Consider the following 17,104-nt stretch of genomic DNA (forward strand, 5'->3'; position numbering starts at 1 on the left):
ATGATGCTGATGCAGTCAGCTGTGTCGGTAATCCTCTAATCCCGTCCAATCACCAAATGTTTCCTCTCATCCACTAAACTCTGGCAACTCGTCTGATGTGAATTTCATCATGTCTCTGTCTCTGTCCCTCTTATTTCCTCTTAATACCAGCAGGGAGACTTGGCCTCGCTCCATCCGTCTGTTTCACTGACTTTAATATTAAGTAAAGAATCAGTATCTTGTGAGGAGTTCATCTGTGTGTGCAGGCAGACAGAGATCTATAGGAGGTCACAAAAACACAGCTGATCTGCCGACTAAAATTCAAACATAAGCATCAGTGCTGGTCTCATGTGAAGCAAATTTACAACCAGGCAGAACGCACATTTGCCCTGATGACTCCAAAGTCCCTGAACACACCAGTTGTACTGTGTTTAAACTGTTTGTTTCTTGAACATCAGAGAATATGCATGACTAAAGAAAGTTTCCACTGACATCTGGCCCCAGCTGGGTCCTGACCCATAACCTGTTCTCATTCCCTTTTCATCAAATAGCTTGTTTACAGTCATGTGACCAGACCCTATTGTTAGTAAACAGTATGATGTTTTTTGGCGGGCGGGGCTTAGCTGGAGGCAAAACAGTTCTCCACAGACATTAGCTAGCACATTGTGTTGTCTTGTTTTAGACGATGGAGGAAGATGATGTGAGTGGTGCGTTCAGAAACACTCATTGTGAGTGTGGGAGCGCACTCTGACACAAACTGGAGCGTTGATAAATTGGGAGCGCTGTCTGAATGTAGCGTTGGGTTATCCAGAGCAGCGCACTCTCAGAGTGGCAGAGCGCACTCTGGACACTCTGTCTGTGGAGACGGAGCAGCAGAGCGCCGAGCGGAGTGAATGTGTGATTAACTTAACCGTTGGTTCATTCATGTAGAAATATAACGCTGCGTTTCTTCCACCAACAGGGCTCTCATTTTAGTGTAGAGCGTCAGACTGAATTTACCAACGCACCATGTCAGGTCACTCACTCTCCGGGACCGCCAGTGTTACTTGAATAAGTAAACACTGACCAACGGGACCAGACTGGCCGACCCGTATGCTCTCACTCAGTGGATGGATGATGTCACAGGAAGCCAATCTTACAAAGGAGGACCACACTTGTTTGTTTTGCTATGGAAGCTAATGTTAGCTAATGTGCTAAAAAGTTAGCGTTGCAGAGAAATCCAATCTTCCTCTTAATCCCTCCCCAGTTTCTGATGAGGTGGACATGATAACCCTTAATACACATAACCTTATTCATCCCTACAACAGGAAATACTTTTTCCCTAACCTGATATGAAGTGTGCGCTGCACATGTGAGCATTTTTGATGATGGCCTCCGTCCAGTCCTTTGGTCTTATCACATTTAACCATAGTTGTCTTTGTTTTTGTTGACGGGCAGTGGCGGCTGGTTTTGAGCCATGACTCCTTCTATTCTGGCTCCCAATAACACAACAAGACAAACACATTTTAACACTCCTATGGCGTCCTCCTTGACTGAGCTGTAACGTTAGCTAGCGCAGTGGTGCTAGGTGAGCAGATGCACACTTCCTTCTGCACAGGGATACAGTTGGCAGGTGTAGTTCGGCAGCAAGAAAATAGTTCCTACATCAAACTGCTCATAACAAGGTCTGTGGATTATTTTGAGTAACCGGGTCATGATTTCTGCAAAATAAACATAACTGTTGACTTTTGCAATTTTTATTTATTTATTTTTTTGGGTGATTTGAGCACCACAAGCTGAGAGTCTACCTCCATTATGTTGCAAAGACTTCAGACATCTCTGTAGCTGGTATCTCCAAAACTCTGCAACCAAGACAAACCAAAATTACCTAGACACATAAGAAAGACTACAGGTAAGAGGAAAATATGTAGTTTAGACTTGGGACTGAACTGTCCCTTTAAGACTCTTAAACCTATAAAACAGTAAAACAACACTGGGAATTATATCTGAGAAAAACACAAATGGACCAAAACACTCGGTCATTTCACACATTTTTATTTACAGATTAAGAGATTCAGACTTCCCTTTCAAAGATGGAATTATCAAGAAGTACATAAGACAAACAACGTCCAGTAATTTCCAGTAAAAGCTTAGCATTAGGCACTAGTGCAGAGTCCTGAAGTCAAGACAAAAACTGTAGCTACATGTGATATATATCGTTTGCTTCAACACATTCAAAGATATGAATTTAACACCTTGAAGTAAAAGTGCTGCAAATAACCAAACACACACATCTGAACACACACACACAACAGATATATTCAACATGACAGTTAAATACAAACAGCCTAATACACTGTGTTTAATGCAGTTTGAAACACTGATAAACTGTCGATACTGCGGGGCATCAAATAAAAGGACAGACTTTATTTTAGTGTCATTAACAGTGTTGAGACGTTAAAGGTAGCGTGATAGAAATTATTTCATTTAGGAGACATTATCCATCAGTTTAATGAGGACTGGATCTTTACATTTTTACGTACACAGGGATGAATTATTCAGATATTTTGTCCTTTTCAAAAAAATCTATTAATTTCTAATCTTTTTATTTTAAGTGATTTATTAAAAGTAGTGAAAATCAAGATGGCAGATGTGTTATAAATAAAAAAAAATGTCTACATAGAGGAGATGGTCACTGGTGAGTGCAATGTTTGGCATCAGTTTGACTCGTAGTGCGTAACGCATGGGCCACAGTGCCTGCGTGAGCAGCGCTGCTCAGACGCATTTGGAGGTTCAAAGTCTCCCCTGTTTTTTCCACGTAACGTGCGATTTTCAACAACATGGACAGTAAAAATTATCTTTTGATCATCATATCGTCATCTTATCACCTGTCACTATAGTTTCAATGAGAAGAAATATCTTAACTTGACACTTCCTGTTTCTTTTGTTGAGCGGCACAGTGGTTAGCATTATCGCCTCATAAGAAGAGGAGGGTGGGGGGGTTGTCTCGGATGTCCCCCGCCTCTCGTCAGCTGGTATAGCCCCCCCCCCCCCCCCCCCCGAACAGGATAAGTGGTTACTGAATGAAATGAATGAATGACTTCCTGTTTCTGTTTCAAAATAAAAGCCCTCTGTAAATGTTTCTATGGACAGAATACTTTTGTTTACACAAGGCTTTTTATTAAATATTTGCAGGATCGTGTTGTTGACATAAATAAGTGAAGTACCTGCCTTTAATTTTTCGAAATACAGTAGTTATGGCAGCAGCAACCCTGCCTGTGTGAACACCACATGTGTGCGAGCTGCAGCAGTTCAGCGAGGTAGCTGTCACACACTGCTCACGCAGGCAGTGTGGTCCGGGCGCAACAAAGCCAAACTGTTCAACAGTGTCAACCAGGTTCAGACTCCTCTCTGTGTTTAGGCAACAAAAGCACTTTGGTTAAGGTTTGGGAAAGATCCTAATTTTGGTTAAATGTTGTCAGTATGAGTGGATACTGTGTTACAGATCACCATTTTGGTGGAAAGCAAATGAAATACGTCGTCAACAAACCTAATACATTCAGATAACATTTTTGCGGCTTCCTACATGTAGGTACGTTAATTAGCAACATTTCCTCATTATGTTGACATGTTGTAATTCACTCAGCACTACATTTCCCTCAAAAACATTTTTGCTGTTTACATAAATGTTAATTAAAGGAAACAGATCTGTTAATATTGATTATCTGCTGATACAGTCTGATTAGACTGATTTACCTCAATGACAGCCACCCAGTGAAAACTAAAGCAACAACTTCATTCAACAGAAAAAGAAACGTTTGTGCCAAAGAAGCTCAATACACACAGTTAAAATAACAAAATACATAACATATCCAGTGCACTGAAGAGTTGACTACGAACTTCGGCATGTCTTATTTTTTTATGAGCTTTGATTCAAATACTGATGGTCCTGGATTAAAACTATAAAGTCGATGAATATAGATCATTCATATGATAGGAATTAAATGTTAAATAGGAGAATTTGACTCCTGAAGTGATCAGCTAGATTGTTTTTCTGGAGAAGACGGCAGAAACATTCAGTCCTCTCTGATCGTACAGTCGGGTTACAGAGTCATGTCACCATACTTTAGTAGTCGATACCAATATCAGTTAAACTCTGCGATTCTCTGTACCAGAGATTCTCTGATACCAAATTCCATACCAATAATAAATAAACAATGAATCACATGTACTTTAGGATACGCTCCTTTATTAATCTTGAACTCCACCCCCATTTTGTAGCAGAAACGCCTAAAATGACATACCCAAATTAAAATGACTGTAGCTTCTGAACCGCTCTGACTACATGCATGCATGAGGTCTTGCCAGAAAGAAAACTCTCTGAAGTTTCTTGTGAAAGTGTCAGAAACACTCTAGGTGATACAGAGACAGAGTAATGGGCCTCTGAAGTCAGTAAAAAGTTGAAGATTTTGCCTAACAAAAAAAAAAAAAAAAAAATGATTTTCAGGATGAATAACTGTCTGTGGCTTCATCTGAGCAGGTAAATGACACTGTGGGGCTGTAGGCACACTATCAATGAACACTTGTTTCAAATTTGAAGAAGACTGCTCAAAGTATGACCATTCTACAGTGTTTTTACCATGAAAAGATCCAGGCGGAGCTCCAAATGACAAGTGGGTCACTCTGCTTCAAAACAGTCCTATCAGTGATCAAACAACACTCAGCCAGCTTCAAACATTGTACCTTATTGAAATCAGGTGTGATTCCTGATTCCTTCCTGAATCCGGCAATACCAAACATCACATGGTTTGATGACGTAGTGTGTCTGGGAGACCGAGGACGTCGGCGTCCTGGTGGAGTTAGAGAGATTAAAAAACATATTAAATTTTATAATTAATCCCTGATGGTCCGCCTTGAACGCAAAGTCGTAGTCCATGTGGGTTCATGACATTTTGTCAGTTTTGACTTGTACCATTGTGTTTTCAGAATTTTGGCATCGACATGGTATCAAAGTATCCGTTCTCGTGACATTTCTAGCAACAGAGTTGAACCCAACAAACAACCAAGTTTAATTTTGGACTCATGGAATTAACGGTGGTGACATTCGTAAAGAAAGGATCAGAATTTGATAGGTTTTATTTTTCACCAGTACCATCATGTGGCCAGTGTTCAGGGCTGACCTGATGGCTCCAACAAAGTCGGTGACAAGTCAAGTAAAGCAGAAATAAAGCTCTGGGTCAGATTCAGGTACGAGAGGGTTTGGGTCTCAGTTTCAGGATCATGCAGAGCTCTAGTGGAAGGCTGTAGTTACTGCACATCTGCAGTTACTGAAGGACTAACAGGCACTCTCAAACTGCATGTAGGGGTTAAACTGTACACGACACAGGCGACATTTACATGCTCAAAAATGTAACTACAGAGGCACCATGTGGAGAGAACAAGAGCTGTGATTGGTCAGTTTTGCTTAAAGGCGTATGAAATGAGGAAGCGCCAGACCCCTCGCCATGTCTCTATTAATTATTCAATCTGATTGTTGTGATACTATTTTATAGTGACTGGACTTCTGTTCATTATCAAATGAAATAAAGTAAAAATAATTTGGGGTTGAAAGTCGGCTGATCCACTTCCTGTCCCTGATTTTATTGACTTCACTAAACATTTGGAAACAGTCTTTTCTGACCACGTTCACGGCCGTGTGTGTTTAAACTGATGATGCCTTTGTAACTTGGTATTGACAGAGACTGGTGCGACAGCTCGCCTGTTGGCAGGACACTGTTTGCATCCAGATGAGGGTGTTAGACATCACTCTGAGGTCAAGGCATTGTGGGTGACCCGCCCTCTGTCAGGGTCTTGAAATGGACAGACAGAGACTCTTCCTCTGGGTTCGGTGGACGTCTGTACTCCTCTCTGGTGATCAGGAAGCCGAGCAGCACCCCGAAACACACCAGCAGGATCCCCAAGATGTTGGCCAGCACCCCCTCTGGAACCAGCTGAGAGTAGGTCGACCTGGGTCCAAAGAAGGAGACACAGTCAGTACGTGAGCCAAGTATGTGCGACTCCTCTACGATAGGTGGAGATATGCCCCCTTTCAGCTTGTTAGTATTGGACCTTTTTCCTGTTGACCCATTACGTCACAGACCAAACAATGGACAAACAAGTTAGCTACGGTTAGCTAGCAGCTAACTGCTACCATGGTGGACAACTTTACAGCTCTGTACATTTGGTCCGTCCAAAAAGTCACGGCTCTGGATGTAGATTTCTCCATGTTGTTAGCGGCTTCTTCTTCTCTTACACATTTAATGCTATTGGACTTCCGGGTCAAAGCCCGGGGCGGAAACTGTGGAGCATGCTCAGAGCGCCTCGGCCAGTTTGGGTCTGGAATACTTCACATTAAAAGTATTGTGACTGGCAGTGATGCAAATTTGCAACGGTAAAAACTGGAGATGTCAGTGCCACTAATTTTGCTTCTGACAGACTTACATGATGCTGAAGAGGAGCTTCTCCGTGATGCCGAGCAGGCTGCTCCCGATGGCCATAACCAGCAGAACCAGACCGCAGAACACGTGAACGGGGAGGTACGAGGCTCGTAACCATGACGACGCAACAGGAAACAGGAAGAACACCAAACCCATGACCCACTGGGGAGAGGGGGGGTGAAAAGTTAGTTACCATTTGAGTCCACATAACACTAGAGATATACAATATACTGTGTGTGTGTGTGTGTGTATACCTGTATGCAGAATAAGACTAAGGTTGCCATGCCACACCAGCTGTGTAGAGAGTACATGTCTGGGATCTTTGCTGCTTGGTGGAAATCAAACACAGCTGCAAAACCTACACACACACACACACACACACACACGCACATGCGCACACACACACACACACACACACACACACACCCACAGAAACAATAGGTATCTTTTTTTGTCCGTCTTTCTCGCTCTCACAGACACACACATACTGTCATTATTCACACACACACTCCCCATCTCTCACCGACGATGCTGATGATGAGGGCCAGCAGGTGAATGATGCCGTGAAGCAGCTTTACGTTTCTCTTCGCCTCATTTCGAAACACTCTGTACACCAGGATGGCTGCAGGGAGACACAACAGACCTTTTCACACAGAGGTGGCGCCACAGAGCCGCTACACAGTCCCATCTTTACGACGGCGGCATCACGTCGCTCCAGTGTGTGATGTCAGACAGCATGATAACATCACAGGATCAAGTGAGGCGTGACATATATCACACGCGTCAGCAGCGTTTCATAAACAATAACAATGACATCACATGTCAATAACAGTCATTTAGCGTCCCTGTTATATGGCAGCTGATCTTGTCCTCTGCTCGGAGAGTAAGGAGCTCCTGAACCTCACTGTTTGAGTTAGCTGCTAACTGCTAACAGCTACTGTTCTTATTTGAGTTAGCTGCTAACTGCTAACAGCTACTGTTGTTATTTGAGTTAGCTGCTAACAGCTGTACGCTGCTTTTTAAACCTCCTGCGGTGGGTCGCACATGTGACATGTCATCAAACGTCACACCTGGTCACACCTGCTCGGAGGGTAAGGAGGTCCTGGACCTCACTGTTTTCACCTTTTCAGCCACTGTTCTTCTTCTTTGAGTTGGCTGCTAACTGCTAACAGCTACTTTTTGAATCTGGTGGGTCGCACTGTGACGGCTCCTGAGCTGCTGCTGTTCACCTGTAACTGTTTTTCCCCTTCGTTACTGACTGCGTCACAGGAGTGCAGCGCCTGATTCGGAGCACCTTGTTTGGTTTTCCTTTTGTTTCGCTTCACATCACATTACACTTAACTACACTATTTTTCACTCACTCACATCTACATCACTGACTCACTACTGATTATCCACACTATGTAGTTCTTCTTTAGATGTTTGCTTTGTTACAATAAATACCTTTTTATCTATCACCACCCACTGTGTCCCTTCATGTATTTGTCATGGCTTCGACTTCTTCCCATTTGTGCCACAACTATTACGTACAGTAATTTGCTCTTCTGTATGCTTTAGACATTTGTTACCTCGTTGTGTGGTTTAGAATTTGTTTGTTTGGGAACGTTTGGGTCATTCAAAACAGTAGAAACTGTTTAAACAGCTGTGTGGGATCTGGTCCTTTTGGTCCTTTGTTTACCCTGGCCGCTGTGCCAGTTAGTTATTGTCTTCTCATATGTGTGCAAGCAGTGGTTTGAAGGAAAGGACAATGCATTCTGGGATAGCTCTACAGGATTAGGAGTTCTGTATGGTTTTGGTTTTGTTATTGTGTCGTACTCTGAATTTGTGGAGAGTACACGTCATGGAAATGTGACACTCGTGCTGCCCATCGTCCTGTCCTGTTCATACAGACACTGTTTGAGGGATCTGCTTCAAGACAAGTGCTACAGAGAGCAGACAGCGCGTACACTGTGTTTTGATTTTCTCTGACTGTAACAAAACTCTGAAGTGAACACAGCTGCTGGTTGTGTAGAGTTTCAATCCTCTCTGTTCATCACCTGTGCCAGCAGCTTTGCACCATTTCCACTAAGCAGCTTGACATTTTTTACAGTGTGCAGTGCCACAGCAGTGTGTCTGATTCCAAAATATTGACCATGTGACGATCACACAAGGCTTTTAAAAAGCTCACGTCTCATCATGATTCAGGTGTGTGAATACGAGTGAGGGTCCAGACTGTGGAGGGAAACCATCTGTTGTTAGATATATTAATGTGGACGTGGCCCGAAGCAACAAAAGCAGCAGAGTTAATCACAGCGAATCAGCTTTAACGTGTGTGTGTTTGTGTGTATGTGAGAGGACAAACGTCCCCCTTGTCCTCCTGTAATGTCCAGCTGACCTTTGTTTTTATCGCTCTAATGTAATCCAGCTCTGGAGCAGACAGCTGTGAACCAGTTGAACTAATCTGGTTACAGTCATTAGTAAAAGTCCCCCGGGCTACAGGCGTGAAGCAGACGGCAGGGAGAACAGCAACATCTGACTTTGTCACTAGGACGTGCTGCAGCGTGAGTACAATCTGACAGAACTCATCCCAGAACTAACGAGTTTAAATGCTCTCAGATCAGCTGACAAGATTTTATCAGGTCATGTCAAAGGAACACTTATTAATCACTTTCGGACTTTTTAATCAACATTTTTTGGACATTTCAAAGACATTTTTCGAGCATTGAATTAATAATTTTCTGACTTTTTAATCCACATTTTTTGTGCATTTCAATGACATTTTTCGAGCATTGAATTAATAATTTTCTGACTTTTTAATCAACATTTTTTGTGCATTTCAATGACATTTTTCGAGCATTTAATTAATCATTTTTGGACTTTTAAATCAACATTTTTTGGACATTTCAAAGACATTTTTCGAGCATTTAATTAATAATTTTCTGACTTTTTAATCCACATTTTTTGGACATTTCAGTGACATTTTTTGAGCATTTAATTAATCATTTTTGGACTTTTAAATCAACATTTTTTGGACATTTCAAAGACATTTTTCGAGCATTGAATTAATACTTTTCGGACTTTTAAATCAACATTTTTTGGACATTTCAAAGATATTTTTCGAGCACTGAATTAATAATTTTCTGACTTTTTAATCCACATTTTTTGGACATTTCAGTGACATTTTTTGAGCATTTAATTAATCATTTTTGGACTTTTAAATCAACATTTTTTGGACATTTTAAAGACATTTTTCGAGCATTGAATTAATACTTTTCGGACTTTTAAATCAACATTTTTTGGACATTTCAAAGACATTTTTCGAGTATTTAATTAATCATTTTTGGACTTTTTAATCAACATGTTTTGGACATTTCAGAGACATTTATCGAGCATTTAATTAATTATTTTTGGACTTTTTAATCAACATTTTTTGGACATTTCAAAGGCATTTTTCGAGCATTTAATTAATAATTTTCTGACTTTTAAATCAACATTTTTTGGACATTTCAAAGACATTTTTCGAGCATTTAATTAATAATTTTCTGACTTTTAAAATCAACATTTTTTGTGCATTTCAATGACATTTTTCGAGCATTTAATTAATACTTTTCAGACTTTTTAATCAACTTTTTTTTTGGACATTTCAAAGACATTTTTTGAGCATTTAATTAATCATTTTCGGACTTTTTAATCAACATTTTTTCGACATTTCAAAGACATTTTTCGAGCATTTAATTAATCATTTTCAGACTTTTTAATCAACTTTTTTTTTGGACATTTCAATGACATTTTTCGAGCATTTAATTATTTTTTGCCACAATATATTTTATTTTTAAAGTCAGTGACACCAGTGTAACCTTTGACCCCGTGGTCACATTGGTCACCGACGTGGAGGACTCCAGCCATGAAACTTTGCAGCCCGAGGATGAGGTGGCAGCCTACATGGAGTTCAAGACACCCAAGGAGGATCCTTTGGAGGTTTGATGGCAGATTTTGGTGCTTCAGTGTTGACTTTATTTTTTAGCCTCGGGGGCTGCTGCTTGCATGGGCCACAAACTGAAATTGGGCCGCCACAAAGGAGCATGTGACTGATAGTTTAGCTTCATCTGAACAATATTCACTCCTCAGATTTCCTATCAGTTGGCTTCACACAACAGCAGGACGAGCTAGAAGGTCCAGTTTGGCCTGATTTGCTGAAGCCTGGATTTAGTTTCTGGACAGACTGGGTGGACGCTTCCTGCTCTGTGCTGACTGGCTCTTCCTGTGTCCCGAAAACACACACACTCAGACTGACATGTTCAATGATCCTCCTCTGTTTAAATCAGACTGGTTGGGCTGGGGGGGGTGGGGTGGGGGGCGGACTGGGTGGGGAGGGGGGGCCGGGGGGTGGAGGCAGGTTGATGGGGTCTGGACAGCGTTAGCTTAATGCAACAGGTCAGTGCCTGAGGCTGAGGCACATGAGACACACACCAGCAGGGTGACCACAGCGTCCACGCTCTGACCTCCGCCTCACTCAATTTACAGAGCATCATCTGAAAATGATTTATCGTGACTGTGAATACAAACTGATGTTTGATCAGTCGGGTTTGATCTGAAGATATCAGCAACGTTGGCTGAGGGAAGATCACTTCCTGCAAACTTGAATCTGTTTTTACGTTTTTAGCCACACTAATGGGGAGATGCTAAATATGACTTGAGATCCCTCCAGTGTGTTCTGGGTCTGCCCCGGGGCCTCCTACCAGTGGGACGTGCCTGGAAAATCTCTAACAGGAGGCGCCCAGGAGGATCCTGATCAGATGTTGAACCACCTCAACATGAAGGAGCAGAGGCTCTACTCCGAGCTCCCTCCAGATGTCTGACTCCTCCCCCTATCTCTAAGGCTGAGCCCAGACACCCTACAGAGGAAACTCATTTCAGCTGCTTGTACCTGTGACCTCATTCTTTCAGTCACTACTCAGAGCTCATGACCATAGGTGAGGGTTGGGACGCAGATGGACCAGGAAATGGAAAGCTTTGCCTTCTGGCTCAGCTCCCTCTGAACCACAACAGGCTAACACTGAGCCTAATCCATCTCACGCTCCATTTTACCCTCAGTCATGAACAACAACAACAACCCCAAGATACTTGAACTGTGTTAGGGTAGATTCAACAGATTCAATACGCCAGTTAGCCAGTTAGCCAGTAACTCCATGTTGGAAGAACGAATGATATTTATCGTACGGTAGCAAACAATAACACAAATAACTGCAAATCCCTTAAATAATCTTACCTAATATAACCATTTGTTTTCGTACCTCTGGACGTTAGCTCTTTGTTTACTTTCCTCACTTCCATTTCACTTCTCGTGCACTGAGCTGTGACCGCCAATCAGAGTGATCTCATTCAATGACGGGCTCCGTCGTCTCCGATGCTGATTCAACATGCTGATCGGCCCCAAAAAAAGCCAACAAGGGCTGATAAGGGACGATGAGTGACAATGGTGCGGGACACACTGTAGGGCGACAGGCGCTTATTGACAGCCCGACATTAACCAACAGCTGACCGTCAGCCAGATGTTTAAGATGTTTAAGAAACTAAATGACAGGAAGGTGAAATAAGAACTTGAACAGGAATTGAAATCGTACCACACGTTACATCGAGTGAACCTGGTGAGTGCTCTCAGCATCAGCTCAGTGAACAGTTTCCTGTTGGTGTGAACTCACCGTCACCGTGCAGGAAGACCAGTCCCAGCACCATGCACAAAGGGTGCAGGTTGAACTCCCGCGATGAGCCGTCCCAGGCGAAGCCCCCGTGGTAATGACCCATCCACACGCCGGTCAACACCACCGCCGCCAGACCCAGCACCTGTGACGCTCCCACCAGCCACGCCAACGAAGAGTGAGCGGTACGTGGAGCAGCGTCGTCCATGATCTGAGACAGAGACAGAGACAGATTACTGAGCGCTGTGGGGAGGACAGATCACTGAACTGAACTCAGATGAATTAAATTAGGAAGCTGAGGTAGAGACAGACGAACACAGAACGTCACATGACTTTATTCTTGTGATGCTTTGTTGTTGTAGTTTGAGTCATTTTAAGGTAACCTAACCTCAGTAACTTTACTTTTACTGTACGTGAAGGACATAACGTCATTCGTGCGGCACAAACTCGTAGATATCATCCGAACCATTCTATGAGAATATGTTGCGTTAGATTTATCTCCACGCTCTCGTCCAAATATGGTCACTTCTGGCTCCAAGAATCCAAGATGGCGACAGCAAAAGTGCCAGACTCATGGCTTTAAAACAGAAGGCCACAAACCAGTTGGTGACATTTATGTCCATTACTGTCTACAGTCTGTGGCTGTAACTGCTGAAGCTAACGAGCGTCATCAACAACACCCTCCATGAATGAACCAGAAACACCTCCAGCAACAGGCTGATGCCACGACACCACGGTGCAGGATGACCCCTCCCCCCAGGACGCCATTAGAGCTGTGACTGTTTGGATTTTTACAAACTGCTGTGAAAATTCAACGTATTTTGAGCCGTTAAACTTCTCATTATGTTGAGAAAAGTAAGGCTTCTTTTATTTTTAGATAATTAGTTGTTATTTGGAGATACACATTTTAAGATACTACAACCTTTATTTTGGGATAAGTAAGTCCTTATTTTGAAAAATCCCGTCAATATATATTTTTTTAGCTAATTTGTCATTATTTTGGGATACTGAGTCATTACTCTGAGGAATGTATTTTGAGGATATCCCATCACTCTTTATCTGATGACATAGTTTCTCTAGATGGCATTGCTCTGGCCTCTAGCACTACCGTAAGAAACCTCGGAGTAACATTTGATCAAGATTTGTCTTATAATTCTCATTTAAAACAAACCTCACGGACTGCATTTTTTCATCTGCGTAATATTGTGAAAATTAGGCCTATCCTGACCCGAAAAGATGCAGAAAAATTGGTCCACGCTTTTGTTACCTCAAGGCTGGATTACTGTAACTCTCTATTATCAGGTAGCTCTAGTAAGTCCTTAAAAACTCTCCAGCTAATTCAGAATGCAGCAGCACGTGTACTAACAGGAACTAAGAAACAAGATCATATTTCTCCTGTTTTAGCTTCTCTGCACTGGCTCCCTGTAAAATCCAGAATTGAATTTAAAATCCTACTGTTAACTTATAAAGCTCTAAATGGTCAAGCTCCGTCATATCTTAGAGAGCTCATAGTGCCATATTATCCCACCAGAACACTGCGCTCTGAGAACGCAGGGTTACTCGTGGTCCCTAAAGTCTCCAAAAGTAGATCAGGAGCCAGAGCCTTCAGCTATCAGGCTCCTCTCCTGTGGAATCATCTTCCTGTTACGGTCCGGGAGGCAGACACCGTCTCCACATTTAAGACTAGACTTAAGACTTTCCTCTTTGATAAAGCTTATAGTTAGGGCTGGCTCAGGCTTGCCCTGTACCAGCCCCTAGTTAGGCTGACTTAGGCCTAGTCTGCCGGAGGACCCCCCTATAATACACCGGGCACCTTCTCTCTCTCTCTCTCTCTGTCTCTCTCTCTCTCCTTCTCTCTCTCTCTCTCTCTCTCTCTCTCTCTCTCTCTCTCTCTCTCTGTCTCATTGTGTCATATGGATTACTGTTAATTTATTATGCTGATCTGTTCTGTACGACATCTATTGCACGTCTGTCCGTCCTGGAAGAGGGATCCCTCCTCAGTTGCTCTTCCTGAGGTTTCTACCGTTTTTTTTCCCGTTAAAGGGTTTTTTGGGGAGTTTTTCCTGATCAGCTGTGAGGGTCATAAGGACAGAGGGATGTCGTATGCTGTAAAGCCCTGTGAGGCAAATTGTGATTTGTGATATTGGGCTTTATAAATAAAAATTGATTGATTGATTGATTGATTGATTGACAGTTTCTGACTATTCTGAGAATGTTTCTGATCATTTTTGAGATACAAACTCTTCACATGGTTCTTTAACATCATACAGACTAACTGGATAAACACTCCGCTCAGAGCTCCTTGAGAATGAAAACACACCCTGAGCCCACATCAGCTGTTTTTATCGCGTTTTCCATCAGCTGAGAAACAAGCGGCTCCAACATGACGGCAGGAAGTGTCGCACCGAGCTGACGGAGTTACATGAGGACATGAAGACATGAATCTCTTCAGCCCTGTCTGCTGCCTCATTAATGTCTGCAGACTCATTATATCGTTCTAACATTATAAGCATGGGCTGTAATAATAATAATAATAATAATAATCATTATCACCTCACACCGCTGGTCACCTGTTACCTGTCACAGATCCGCGCTGTAACTCACTCCTCATGATTTGTAACTTCAGCTCGTGCCCTGATGACGTCATTAACATGAATGAAGCAGCTCTCAGATGAGAACATGAACCACAATAATAATAATAATAATAATAAAGGAGAGTTTGATACTCACTACGCTGCTGCAGGCTGAGCTCTGCTCCTCTGAGGAAGTCCTGGAGTCTGGACTCAGATCCGCCTTCCTCCTCCCTCCTCCCACTGTGCACACTGCGCGCGTGCGTGTGTGGGTGTGTGTGCTTTGGATGCCCTCCTGAACAAACCCAACCCACGTGACCGCGAGACTGTGACGAGCAAATAAGAAAATGCACTCTCATAACCTGCTACTATCATCATTACTATGAGCAGTTGTGATTATTGTAACTGTTGTGATTATTATAACTGTTGTGATTATCATTATGATCATTATCCTTTTATTATGTTACCACATTATTATATATAATAACATCGGGGGGCCGGGGGGGGGGGGGGGGTGACTACGTGGATTGATGACTAACAGCTCCAGTTTAAAGGTTTGTTGCCATGACAACGCTGAGGGAGGAGATGGTGGAGAGATAAAGGAGTCTGTCAGTGAATCAGAGCGACTCGTTAGAGGACCAGCAGCTGATTTAATGTACAACACACACACACACACACACACATATATATATATATATATATATATATATATATATATATATGTGCCATCACAGCTGACACACAGCTGCGGGAATGAGTCCTGAAACCTGCAGATGTTTTGGTGACAGAAGAAACACAGTGCGTGTGTTTGTTCATGCCCTGTGTCTCAAAGATTCTGGTCTGATATATTAATCTTTCCCCTCGTATATTTTAAAAAATAAAATAAAATAAAAATCATTTTTTATTCATTCATTCATTTCCCGTAACCGTATATCCCGTTTGGGGTCGCGGGGGGTGGAGCCTATCTCAGCTGACACTGGGCGAGTGGCAGGGTGCCACACTAATATTTATTTATTTATCTATTTATTATTTTTAATTTAATTCTATTTTATTTCATTCATTTATTTATGAATTTATTATAATTTTATTCTATTTATTTATTTTTATCATTTTTATTTTATTCTATTTTATTTATTTGTTATTATTATTATTATTTCCTCAGCTTCATCGAGGTTGACTTTTATTCTGCTCTGTATTTTAATAGAAGGAACGTCATCTACAAGATGTCGTGTTTTTGCTCTACAAATGTTCAATAAAAAATGTAAAAATAAAATAAAATTGAATTAAAATAATGATGATAATAAAATAAAAAATGACACAAATTTGCAAGACATTTGTAAAATAAATAAATAAATATAAAGAAAGAAGAAAGAAAAAAGAAAAAGTTTAAAATGAACTAAAAAAAGTGTTTAAAATTTTAATAATTCTGTATCATAATTGTAAATATATAATTTATAATTATAAATGTAGTTTGTCCCGACCTTTTTACCTATTAATTCTTTGCAATTTGTGGGAAATTTCTCATCAAGTTCGTTGCCTTTTCCCCTCATGTGTTTGAAAGTAATCTCACACATTATCTCAGGGCTCAAAGGAAAGGCGTATTTTTATCTTATTTTATCCCACTTGTGTTTGTATCAAAGGTGAAGTACAGACAAAGTTGAATCTGTCTTATGTGTTGAGCCTGAACACAGTAAGTGATTAAACTTCCTGGTTGAAGCACAGCAGTGTTTTTGGCTGCAGCATCCCTCTGTGTCCTCTGGAGGGCGCTGCAGACTTTAATACCTCAGCTGATGATGAGGATGAGGTGCAGCGCTCAGTCAGTGCAGCAGAGCATCAGCAGTGTTCAACCTGAGGTCTGAGGACCTGCCGAGGGTCTCAGAGGGGGACACAGGAAGACAGAGGAACTTCCTGTCTCAGTCAGACGCTCACCTGAAGTCTGATGAGCTCTACTCTAAACTCTAAAAATGTAATATATTACTCGTTGCTCTTTAACAAAAGTGGTAATATCCCTGCCAACATTAATCAGTTTCACTACTTGCTATATTACTTTTCTGTGACACCTCATAAAAGTGCAGCTGAGGACAGACAGCTTCTTTTTACCTGGAGGTCTTCAGTTACCTGTGAGCGGTGTTTTCGCAGAGATCTGTCTGACAGACGGAGAGTCACTCATGGAGCAACATTTCATCCAGCACATATCCAACCACCAGCTTCATCACGTCTCTGTGTCTGCAGCTGTCCACCAGTAAAGTCCAGTTTGGCTTGTTTAGCCAGTGCAGAGCTACAGCCGACCTCTGCCGCCAAGGAGGGCTCAACTTTGGTGGGGTGTATTTCCTGGAACTTCAAGTCATAGTTGGTGTTTCAGAGTGGAGGTTTGAGGACGTGTTTTAGTCCGACTTCCTGCAGCAGCAGAGTTCTTGTCGTC

At 42.0% G+C, this 17,104-nt stretch overlaps 1 protein-coding gene across 2 annotated transcripts; it reads right to left on the reverse strand.

Moving 5' to 3' along the window:
• Window positions 1–1,997: 1,997 nt before the first annotated feature.
• Window positions 1,998–14,964, reverse strand: cyb561 (cytochrome b561). 2 transcript variants are annotated; one of them, XM_033644381.2, is made up of 6 exons: window positions 14,843–14,964; window positions 12,116–12,323; window positions 6,958–7,056; window positions 6,689–6,792; window positions 6,439–6,596; window positions 1,998–5,964 (listed from the first exon to the last, which is right to left on the reverse strand). In XM_033644381.2, exons 2-6 carry the CDS (start codon window positions 12,318–12,320, stop codon window positions 5,772–5,774), a joined length of 759 nt encoding a protein of 252 aa, XP_033500272.2. In that variant the 5' UTR covers window positions 12,321–12,323; window positions 14,843–14,964; the 3' UTR covers window positions 1,998–5,771. The 2 variants fall into 2 exon arrangements, with proteins under 2 accessions (XP_033500272.2, XP_078017861.1); XM_078161735.1 differs by lacking the exon at window positions 14,843–14,964 and adding an exon at window positions 14,666–14,684.
• Between the last annotated feature and the right edge of the window lie 2,140 nt (window positions 14,965–17,104).

This window comes from Epinephelus lanceolatus, chromosome 18, assembly GCF_041903045.1.
Source record: "Epinephelus lanceolatus isolate andai-2023 chromosome 18, ASM4190304v1, whole genome shotgun sequence".
In the NCBI taxonomy this organism is placed as follows: domain Eukaryota; kingdom Metazoa; phylum Chordata; class Actinopteri; order Perciformes; family Serranidae; genus Epinephelus; species Epinephelus lanceolatus.

What these genes read in the sequence shown, in the direction of transcription:
- cyb561 (XM_033644381.2), bottom strand. Translation starts at nt 12,320, where the DNA reads ATGGACGACGCTGCTCCACGTACCGCTCACTCTTCGTTGGCGTGGCTG. An exon ending in GGTCTTCCTGCACGGTGACG is followed by an intron (nt 7,057 to 12,115) that starts GTGAGTTCACAC and finishes GTCTCCCTGCAG; the next exon opens with CCATCCTGGTGTACAGAGTG. An exon ending in TAGTCTTATTCTGCATACAG is followed by an intron (nt 6,597 to 6,688) that starts GTATACACACAC and finishes CCCTCTCCCCAG; the next exon opens with TGGGTCATGGGTTTGGTGTT.